The 11,810-nt window shown below is 39.5% G+C and overlaps 2 protein-coding genes across 3 annotated transcripts in view; both read right to left on the reverse strand.

Annotated features, from left to right (window-relative positions):
- Nucleotides 1-4,050, reverse strand: part of LOC100176351 (acyl-coenzyme A thioesterase 11-like) — a 30,376-nt gene extending 26,326 nt beyond the window's left edge. For both annotated transcript variants that reach the window (XM_026834557.1, XM_009860457.3), the window contains exons 1-7: nt 3,768-4,050; nt 3,473-3,562; nt 2,502-2,720; nt 1,890-1,991; nt 1,588-1,662; nt 583-722; nt 8-115 (exon numbers count right to left, since the gene is read on the reverse strand). In XM_026834557.1, coding sequence (XP_026690358.1) covers nt 8-115; nt 583-722; nt 1,588-1,662; nt 1,890-1,991; nt 2,502-2,720; nt 3,473-3,562; nt 3,768-3,863 — 830 coding nt within the window. In that variant the 5' untranslated portion in view covers nt 3,864-4,050. The remainder of the gene's footprint in view (nt 1-7; nt 116-582; nt 723-1,587; nt 1,663-1,889; nt 1,992-2,501; nt 2,721-3,472; nt 3,563-3,767) is intronic.
- Nucleotides 4,051-6,046: 1,996 nt separating this feature from the next.
- On the reverse strand, nt 6,047-9,266 carry jun (transcription factor protein). Its single transcript, NM_001078528.1, is given in 1 exon segment — nt 6,047-9,266. A coding segment is annotated over 1 exon segment (1,146 nt). The 5' UTR covers nt 8,947-9,266; the 3' UTR covers nt 6,047-7,800.
- Between the last annotated feature and the right edge of the window lie 2,544 nt (nt 9,267-11,810).

Consider the following 11,810-nt stretch of genomic DNA (forward strand, 5'->3'; position numbering starts at 1 on the left):
TTCTCACCCAGCAGATATTGAAGCCACGTTTTCCATCCATGCCATAACTTGCCCTCCAAACGTGTTGCCATGGTGATTTGCATGCGGTGGAAGCACCAGTTCAACACTTTCAACTCTGTATATCAAAACTCAATGTCAGATAAAGAATATAAGAATGTTAACTAATTGAATATATGATGTGTACCTTGCTTTATTCTGAAGTGGCAAAAAATAACATTTGGTATAAGACAAGTATTTCACACACCTTGTGTCCATTTACGAGTTACCACGTATGTAACTTTGTGGGTGATTGTTTTTTCATTAGTGACCATGGGTAAACCTGGGTGTCAGGGTAATAGGCCAAAGTTACAGGTCCCATGGCATGTCATGCTGTAGTACCTCACCCACAGACAATTTCGTAAAATTGAGTACTTTCATTTTTAATTTGGAACAAAAATATTTATTTCGAAATAAAAAAAAAATACACTTTTTCTACTCAATTAAATTTGATATTTAGAAAAAAATGACCAAAAAATAATCTTTTTTGAAATTTATCTAAAAATTTATTTTTTAAGTTCTTGTGTTTTTGCTATCTGTTCCCACCTAGTGTCTGCACCGTTTACGCTCTGAACTGACGGGAAAGAAGCATCATGTAATGTTGATTTGGGAGATGGGGAACGTAGAGGACTTAGTTCATAATCAGCGATGAGTTGTTTTACTGTGTTCGCATGAGTGATTCGTACCTGAAAATGAAAGATATAATAAATCTGTACAAGGTTTAAAAGAAGAATATATTAAAATATAAGGATTAGTTGAGACATGTGGAAAACATCATGGCAAAAAAAACAGCAAGGGTAAGTCTAACTGTTCGAAGAAAAAGGATCTATATGACAATTTATGTGCCCAATAAAAGTGGTCAGGAAATAAATAACTAAGAAAAAAAAATTAACAAAGAAAAAAATCTTAATAAAAAATTAAAAACAATTTATATATATATATATACATAAAAGCACTGAAAAGCGCTAGGGACAAAGCTAGAGAGGTTCCAAACTACATACATATTTTACAAAAAAAAAACTATATAGGCAAAAAAAAAATCTTGATAAAAAAGGAAAAAACCATTTAAAAACAAAACCATTTTTTTTTTGGCTGTACACAGTATCCGGTGTGTGAATTCGCATGCGAAGTCGTATGCAAACCTATGTCCAAATCCGCATGCGGCAGCGAAACCCGGACAAAACAGACAAAACGGACGAATTCCGGATACTGTGTACAGCCACCTTTAGCCATTTTAAAGGAACTCTATAAACCAATTTTGATCTTTTATGAAAGAGAAAATGCCTAAATGGAATGTGTATGAACAGAATTGAAGGCTTGCTAAAACAAATCAAGCACTTCTGCGACAATAGATGTGGTAGAAAGTAAATATTAGATCAGCGTGAAGAAATGTTCTGTTTGCCATTTACTCTTTGTCCATATTAAACCACAAAAGATAATTGTAGCGGTTCATTGTGTGCAAAAACTACTGTGTCAAATAAAACACAAAAATGGCTATAAAAAAGGATAAAAGCAATATAAATATAAAAGTAAATTGAATATTGTTTTTACCTTTCTTCTCTCATTTGCAAGCGCAAAACATGTTTTTTCATCAGGCTTTTGGCACAAAAATGGAGGAAGCTTGACCTAGTGCGTAACAAAATATAATTGAGATTTAAAATATAGCAGAGTAGGAAACTGTTAGCACATAATATCCAAGTAACCTGATTTAACAACGTTCTATGGAAGCCCTAAGGACAAGGTTCTATAATTCTTTAAATACAAATACGGCAAGAAAACAGAATGAAAAGGTGTCCCATCTTTTCCCACCCTACTATGTATTACTGTAGAGATAATGAAATGTAATGATTTACCTTTTTACCGTTGTTGTCTAATGCAACAAACGTGATAAATGCATCACAAACTGGTTTGATTTCTTGAGTTGTCAAACTTTCAAAGCTAACTTTTACACCAACCTGAAGTGACAGAAATGAAGTAAAGAATATACTACTGGTGCTAGGGGTAAAAAACACAATCAGAAACAATGTAATATAATAGTAGTAACTGGTAACACAGTATGTTTGAAACAATCAGGGCAATGGGTATAACAGACATGACTACGACCCAGAATAATGGCCTACTAATAAAAGCATGGTTTAATAATTAACACATGAAATAATGAGGATATACAGGCATTGCTTATAATATTTTTTATTTTTAACAAAATCTGGCATGCCATTGTCAAAATGAAGTGACAGTGACACTCATAGTCAAAAACATAGGAAATCTCATTGCTTAATGTAGCAACTGCAATATACTTCCTACTTATTTCCATAAACATCTTACAGCAGGGTAAAAAAAACATATGCTGTCACAAGTCACCCTTACTTCAAATGTTCTGTTTTAAAAGGTCCCCCCAACATGAGGCCTATGAATTTTAACATGATGCCTATGGAAACTATAAGGAAATCTAAACCATCACCAACCTCCATACTGGTAGTAAAAGCTCTATTGACTTGAGCCTTCAGGTTAAGCACTTGACCTAACTTGACCTCATTCTCAAAATGAAGATCATCAACTGAAACAGTCACGCACGGATAACCAGCTAAGCGCTCAGCAGACAAACAAGCGCAGGTGTCAACCCATTTCAATAGCTGTCCACCATCTAATATGTTGTATTGGTTGACATGGCTGGACTGGATAACCTGTATCAATACAGGAAGAATTTTTAACTAAAACTTTAAACTGATTATTTAATAAAAAGCTCTACTTGTGTACTAGTGGCCAGTGCTATGGCATATTTGCTAACACGTCTGCCTCTAGCTCATAGGTTATGGGCATAAGGCCTGGGAACAAGGTGTATGAAACACAACAGCCATATTATAATGACTGTCGTTGTCTCGCCATTCGAAGACAAATAAGTTATATCCATTCATTTAATAATATAAGCTGAACTAAAACACATATTAAAAACTTAAACTTCAGCAATACTGGTGCCATGACATAGTGGTTAACGCTCCTACGTCTAGCTTAGAGGTGACAGGTCTAGGCTTGGCAGCGCTACCATTGTGAGCATATGTGTCTTTGGGCAAAAAATTAACATCAATTTCCTTAACTCAGTGGTCCATTATTGGTCTCAACAAATAAAATAATAAAGATGGCTGTACACAGTATCCGGCAAGCAAATTCGCATGCGAAGTCGTATGCAAACCCATTACCGAGTTCCAAATGCGGCAGCGAAATCCGGACAGACAAAACGGACGAATTCCGGATACTGTGTACAGTCACCTTTAATCATCCACAAAGCGACATACGTCGTAGCTAGTAAGCGGGCATGGGTGTATGAAACAAAACAGCTATATTATAATGATTCTCGTTGAATTCCACACGAAAATAAATAGGTTACATCTATTCATTTTATGATAATTATTTCAATATATATTTATTGATTGGGTACCTGGTTCATTTGTATAGCAGTAAGAGAAGGTGAGAAGGCATCTTGTTTGCTTGATTCAATTCCTCCATAATTGTTATTTGATGTGTTACTCTATAAGAAATATGTAAAATAATTCATTTACAAATAAACTTTACAAATAGGCAGAAAATATATAGATCGTTAATTAGATCATATAACTTAAAAAAGGTCCCTACTAATGGTACCGTATTAAAACATCCTACATACAAAAAAAACGCTGTGTAAAAAATGTATTAAACAGTCTAATGTCATTGTATATAACAGTGTGTAACTTTACCTTGATAGCAGCAACGATTTCTGTCGAATTTATTTCTTCGCGCTTTCTGAAAATTTTTCCCAGCATAGCGTCAGCGGTGTATACAACTGACAGCATCTAGCTACTTTTGTGTGACCGCACCACGTAAAAAAAGCAATTTTCAGCGGCTTCCGGGCACGTATATGTGCTGAGTAAAATCTAATTTTAGCCGAGGGCTATTGCCTATTGGTTTCGACGCTTACGCTTTCATAATTATGCGCAGTATAAAAGCAGTGAATACTATGCTAAGGGGAACCCCCGTGCCTAGAACAACAACACAGTTTAAACGAATGGCACATTTTGTATTTCTTGTGTTTTGTACTTGAGTTTTGGTGTCGTTCTTTTTGTTAAATTTTTTTACTGAGAAAATCATAAAATAGGTTAGTTGAAAAAACTATACGAAAGATTTGTTAACTACGCCTATTTTGCCCAGAAGTTGGCGCTGGGTCGCTGTTTTACTGGGCCTTTCTCATTTCCAGTCAGCTCGTAGTAAAACACAATATTTTGATCTTTATTCCAGTCAACCAACGTCAAATGTACACAGATGGGAAAATCACGCCTGTCTATGTTTGAATTCGCGTGGATTTGCGTCACAACCTTCATGTCAACAAGCCAATATTTTTTTGAAATTAAACAAATTTTCCTAGAAGCCATTTCCCCTTTCGATAAAAAAGAATAAAAAACAAATCAAATAATGACTGTATTTAAACTAGACATGACATGTTAAATATATGGTAAAAAGGCTCTTATGTTGTAAAAGTCCATTGTCAAATTTAGCCCGGATTACACAACCAATGACCGACAATCGTTCAAAAAAGGAATTTTCTCCTATGGCATAAAACTCATAAACCGAACGCCGGTGTGTACTGAGTACACATTTGGTGTAACTTACACATTACTAGGTTCAATGTAATAATCCCACACGTGAGCTCCCGGTAAACAAAAACCGGTTGTTTTTGTCGATCTTCCATTTTTCAAACCCATTTATGTGTTTTGATTTTGGGCGTTGGGCAATTTTACGGAAACAACAAAACTGTAAATTATACCGTTGGCTACAGACATTTAGATGGGAAAGTCCAGATGACACAACCGTTACGTCACGCGGTTTCGAAACAAAGGTCGGAAAAAGTTATCCCAAATTTCGGATATATTGTTGTCTGACCAGTGTCTATTATTTTAGTTACTTTGCCCCGTGGTAATTATATGACATATAGGATCCTGGTGAACCGGGGAATGTGTTATTCATTTTCCTGACAATGCGTGGGTGTTAAGTTAGATTAATTAAAGACGCGAAACTAATGCTGGAAAGGTCGCGACATACTCTCGTTTGAACTATTATCACGGACGCGAAATTTCCGTTTCGTTTGGGTGTGATTTAAAACGACTCAACCGTAAAATACACCCCACTGTACGTAGCTGTGTGTGGGAGTGTATGATTGTATATTGCTAGGCGTTACATACCTGTACGTATAATGTATGCACACACACGCTTATTGAACCGGAAGCCGAAGTAGTGAGGTGTCAGCAGCTACGTCACTAGCAACATACAGAGGTTGTTTTGCATGAATCTGGCCTGTGTTGCATTGTTTACAAAACAAGGCGTCGGGCACGACAGGGAGAGCTGATCTTTTACCGTCCGAAGTTTCATTGGAAAGTCGTGCCGAAAAGACGAGTGGGTGCCTTGTGTATCCCACTAAGTAAGACGACTGGTCGGTGGACTGTCACGTTTTCTTAAACTCAGAGACGATAAGTGTAAACACTTACAACAAAGGGCCATCACGATTTCCTGGCTAGCTCATGTGCAGTGGCCCATACTTATGTCCCTCCTCCAGTCTTCTTGGTAACTGGCGCGCACCACAAGAGAATGAGCATTTGGGCATTAATGGATTAGCTTTCTTCGCCGTCTTTATCACGCGTTCCCCTGGGCTCAAACTCGCCGCCCACGAATTTTAAATAATTTATGCGTGCCCAGCAGTGTTTTAGTCTAACCATTCTATACCAGCCTATACAATCACCACAATGCACATGCAGAATGTGTCAATATTGCTCCGGCATTCATACCTAAATCGATTATCCCCTTTGCATTAATAGTCGCTATATGTTACCGACTATTGTGTATAAACTGTACAATGTACTATTCATTTAGCTCAACAGGTATTGTATTTCAAGCAGTTATAGTATTTTAAAGATCTGAGTAATCTTATAAGTTCTGATATAGCTTATAGTAATCTACTTTTTATTATAAGCACCACGAGAAACAATTGAAAGAATACAAGTTTATTTCAATGGTATCATCGCAATTAAACACAAATCTGAATCAGTAAAACAGGAAGTAAATTTACTTTTGTACAGTGTTGCAAAGTTAAAATACAAACAATCTTACAAACCGTAATACAAATGAAATCAATTAGCTTTTAATTTTTAGAAGAAATACAATTTCTCCCATTCAGAAGAGTTGTAATTTCGCTCAATAAGGACTGTTACAATATTTGGCTAATAGCATACCACGGGTCCGTAATCTGCTGGTTGCCCATATGGTTTGTACAGCAAGTGTAGTTATGCGAGAAGGAAAATAACGGTGTTTAAATCAGCATTAACTTTCTTTTCCGTTAATAAATTAGCGTTACGCCAATACAAAACGGGTCCTATATTGACAGCAATAAAATTGTGTTGGTAACAGATTAAATTGATTTACAGTGATTTCCGAGACCAGTGTTTCCGCAGACACTGGCAATCCGGAACGCTTAATAAAGTGATCTGCTGCGGCGTAAGGAAAGTGCAATGATAGTCATGCGGGGTAGATAGTTATCGAAAAAAGTAATTGGAAACACTGACAACGTAACACAGGATGTTGAGGCGCGAAATTATGTAGGGAGGGCATGCGCTGCAGTGATACCGGATGTATTTATGACTGTACATACCAGCGAAGTAAGGAAGGGCCTACTTCGTACCAGTTTGCAAAAACAGGATACTTTATAACTTAAACAAAGCATGCCTATGAAAACCGGATCGCATCGCATTTTAAATTGATCAATGGAAATTTTGCCTCCGGCATTTTAAATCTTTACATGCGGGCAACTACTTTGATCTGTCAGTTTACCAGGCTATGCAATGCTCAAGATTCCAATCTTTTACGCAAGTTATTTGGGTATTTATGATCGATACCGTATCGGCTTCGACAGCGAACTCGAAGAGGGCGTGAAATCGATCTAAAACTAAGGAAGTCAAAACATAGCGTAGGTAGGAACTTAATTTGATTATCAAATCAAACGAAAATCAACTTTCTGGCTATTTCAAACGAAACAAAACAAATGTTTAAATGATGTGTTGTTCTTTGTTGGGGCGAAAAAGAGGCAAAATAAACAACTGAAAGTTTGGTAAATAGAGTAATTTTTGGTGTCACTTTAAAGTAGGGATCAACGTATAATAGGGTGCGTGGACATTTGGAACAAGTGTGAAAAACGGAAAATAAATAAATTGTTGTGTAAGATGTGCCGGAGCAAATTATACACGTGAATTTTACATAAGAGTCAACAAGGCGTGAAAAAAAAGGCACATAAACAAGAAAGATTAAATAAAATAAAAATAAAAACTGAAAGAAGAATACCAAAACGACGTAGCGTGCAAATAAATAATATAAACTGACCACGGCGTAATAGTCAGAAAATCTCGGGGGCTATGCCACCAGCAGCAGCTTACGTAACTAGCTGTTGGAGTTGCTCGTAAAATTCTTGGTAAATTTCAAACGAATCGCTAAGCAAGGCAACTCAGCTAGCACACTGTAAACATTGCTTACGTCACAGTTTCCGGCAGCTTTACACGAAGCTCTGGCTGTTTGTTTCAGCAGCTGACGGTTTTGAACCGATTTCTGTTACCAATAAATTAAGTGTTTTTTAAATAGTTCGCGTCCTCGTCTCTTCATTTGCGGTCGCACAGCATAATACCCTCTCGGAGTACGCCTTAAACAGGCCTCATGACATTGAGGTCAATTCAGCACCAGTCTTATAAAGACGCTTCAAAAGGTGACCTGCTGTTGGGACATCATAAGCTGGCATCCCGAGTTGACATGCGTCATTACTTTAGATTTGAGTTCTGCAACTTGCTGTCTAAGCAGGTTTGCACTGCTCGTCAGTTCAAGGTTTTGGTTCTTAAGATTGTTCACTTTGTCCTCGAGTCTGGAAATACGTTCCAGTTTCCGCTTTCTGCATTTGCTGGCAGCAACTCGGTTTCTTAATCGTTTTCGTTCCGATTTTATAAGTTCTTGGTGGTCCATGTTTATCGGGGAAACTGGGGGACTGCTGCCTATTGGGACGGTCTGGGGTGACTCCTCTTTTAAGTGGGGCATGTACGCCATTGGTGGCTGTTGGGCAAGGTGAATTGGGTTACCGACATGGTGTACGGTACCACCTAATCCACTGGTAGTAGGTATATCATGGAGTTGTTCCCTTGTATAGTACGATTCTGGTGCGTAGTGTTGATGCGACATCACGCCCGAGGTTATTACGGACGGCTGCGGGGTTTCAGTGGTCGAACTTCCCGCAGAATGCGGACTGGCGGCGGCGAGGTCTGGATTACTGCCGTGTGACTTGAGCCTTTCCAGTTCGCGGACAAAACCTTGGGCGTAAATTTCTTGCTCCTGAGTGGCGTTTCTTTGGAAAAACTGAGAGTTATTCTGAGTGTTCGCTTGACTGCTATGTACGAGCATTCTATCAAAATCCGGCGATCCTACTTTGAGCATATTCACCAGATCGGGAGTAGATAAGGTAGCAGCGTTAAGCGAGCCGTGCTCTGGGATGCTGACACTCAGGCTACTTGAACTTGCTGGTACAATCGAAGACTGGATCTGTTCGTATGAGTTCGTTACTACGTTTGGTTGATGGTATCCGGTCGACGAAATTGCACTTGACGTTATCGCCGAGTTCGCCTTCCCTAGCGACTGTCTCGAGTAATTATCACTGAGGTTTAAGCTCATACCCTTCAAGACGGCTGTTTTGTTAAACTCGTGATCGTACTGGTGTCTGCTGTATGGTGGTGGTACAGTAGATATAGCTGAAACTGGTCCACCGTCTGTACTACTAGCGCTCTCTACTGAGCCGGGGGACGAATGCAGGTCGTATGTGATTCTGCTGGCCGGATCGTCGTGGTAAAACGTTACTTCCATAACTGCAGTACTATACGTGCACTGATATAGGTACGTTGGGCTGGGCGGCCGACGTATGAACAATAACGGGACTTTGCTCCTGCTCTTAAGAGCAATAGAAGAGAATAACAGGAGGAGAGGCGTGAGACAGATAGTAGGTAGTGACTAGTCCTCTTCCTATCGTTTGTCGATAAAGTGTTCCGCGTTAGTAGCTGTGCTTATGAGTCACACCTCGCTACTGAAAAACGTTCAAATAAGTACAGTTCTTTTCAAGTTGAAGTAGTGATGTCTTTCGAGCGTCGTTTCAGTAAAACCGTACAACAACAAAACTAATATGTTCACTAATAGCTGGAAAGGAAGTATTTTATTAATATATAGTAATCTTTATACAGTCATAGAATAATAACTTTTTTGACATAAACACCTCGTTCTAATTCCTTACTACATATTATGCTACTACTCTCCACCTGGCATTACACTGACTGTTATAGTCGAAACTGTTAAATTAGATACATTGGTACTGTACCATCCTACCTCACGGTAAGAATTGTTTTCAAATCTGTGAGTAGAATCATGTGTTCAGTTGATTTGTACCCCGGCCTTTTTCGGCGATCGAATGAAAGGCAGAGGGAGAAAGAGTGAATTATTTTTAAAGCTGACGTCTCTCGCTCGATCGGCTATTGGCTAAAAATGACGTCACAGATCATATGACGAGAGAGCGTTTTTCGCTCCGTTCTTGAGACACTTGACGACCGGGAGAGCATTGGGTAAACTTACGAACAAACGCGCAACGGTGAGGAGAAATGTCACCGGTGAGAAAAGCATAAATCAAGTGTACCGATGATGTGTTCGCGACGCGCACCACTAGTTTGTTCTGGATAATTCTAAACAGCAAACAAAACAACAAACACAATTTACATCTCGGGGCTAACTGATTAAAATGTAAATCTCATTTATCAACAGTGACGACCAAGTTTCTCCATTCCCTTAACACGTGCTATATGCTACTGAAGTTTATAAGCTGCCTTCTGACAGACGAAGCAAGTTGTCTGAAAAACACCCTTGACTCTGCCGAGTTACGTCTGAACAAGATTCGCACGGATACAAGCGCGCCTGGCATAGGAAACCACTACAGTTTGCCAAACGTTGCTATTTTTCCTATTCTGAGAGAAACAACATCTCTCAAGGTTGAACGAAGCACGAGAGAGACACCTGCACCACTGAAGCTTATGCGCGGCTCACCGGAATATTTATACGGCATCTATTTAGGAGAAGACAGTCCGTTTTTTTCGTGCGTATCTAAGCCTGCGAAGCAACGTAAGTTGCGACTGCCTAAGGCTGTTCAGTCGGTCTAGTTCACTATATTTTAGGCCTACCCACGTGCAATGCTTTATATACGTATGCCTGGCTGCCCAAAATAGACGGGCGCGCGTACTCTGACGATATCGCTACGATTACTGAAGCAAACAAGCCGTTGTTAACACAAACAACAACGCGCGGTTAGGAATCTTCAGGGACCTGTGAAGTACCTTTTGTTTATCAGCACCCATGTAGAGAAAATCGATTCCTTGCTTAACAAGCACAAACATCTGACATATATACGTTTTCTTTAAAATTATGTCTAAAATTTGCACCCTACAAATATTACCAGTGTTTAATGTTTGATTTAATAATCAATAGATTGGAAAATTAGTTTTTAATAACAATCACTGGATTGAAAAATTAAAATTGTCATTTTCATGCCGTATAGTGACCCTCGCTGATCCCGGCCGACTAACACGTGTTTGTTCCAATCACCGAGATACCAATAGAGTGATGTCATATAAATACGGCCCGGGAGATCGGAAGACGATGGTTCTATCAGGGGATTTCCATTGCGTAATTAGCGAGCGGTAATTTAAAAGGCGGTGGCACGACCTCGGTTATTTATCTTACAGTTTACTGTTATAATGACAAAGTCATATATTTAATTTAACGCTTATATAAGCACGTTCGAAGCGTTTGTCCAATTTAGGCGTGTGTGTGGTCCGTTTACACCTGTAACTGCGCTTTGTTAGCCGCGGAGATAAATATTATGCTTGGAACGGTAATTCTGTTTCGAAACATTATCGCCTGGTTGTTTTCCTGGGATTTAATGGTTTCCTTCGGCGATACGCGTCGATCATTTACAGTTTGCACAACAATGTAAATCATTGTGGACACGGTGATGGTTTTGAGCCCTTGGGCGGACGAAGGCGAAAACAGGGTTCTTTAAGTCGTTAAGCCATTGCGTAGGGTTGTCGCTTTTCGGCGACAAAGTGCCACTTCCGGGGAAGAAGCCAGACAGCCATCGGCAGTGAATTGGTTGCGCTATCTCCCGCCAAGGGAGTCCGACATGAAAGTTAAACATTGCGACGATCAGGACTTTGATGTCGGCTCGTAGATGACTCACCGGCGGGGGGAGGGCCGTCCGGCGCTCGGGGAAAAAAACAAGTCGAGCCCAGCACACGCTGGCGTCTTCCGCGAAATGCAAAGAGTACCGTCGCGGTCGCACCCTCGAAAGGGCGAGGTAATATGTAACACAACACCTGTACCTAATTCCAGTTATGGCGCAACGTACTTCGGTCGAAAATCCCCGATTTCGATGGCGAAAGGCACAAGAGCAAACACAGAGTCGCCGCTTAGCGCATAGTTTTAAGTATGTAACATTCTTCACATGCCTAGGGCTTACCGACCGAAACAAAAACGTATAAATAGATTTTCCGGGAACGTTTACCGCGTTAAATGAACCGCAATCAAAGGGTTGACATTAGCCTAAATATTTCCGGTGAAAATACTGTAGGTTATCACCGTGGTGGTGTAATATTGTGCACCCGGTACACAAAACCTACTGAAATATCCCCTAC

Source organism: Ciona intestinalis, chromosome 5 (assembly GCF_000224145.3).
Source record: "Ciona intestinalis chromosome 5, KH, whole genome shotgun sequence".
Lineage (NCBI taxonomy): Eukaryota > Metazoa > Chordata > Ascidiacea > Phlebobranchia > Cionidae > Ciona > Ciona intestinalis.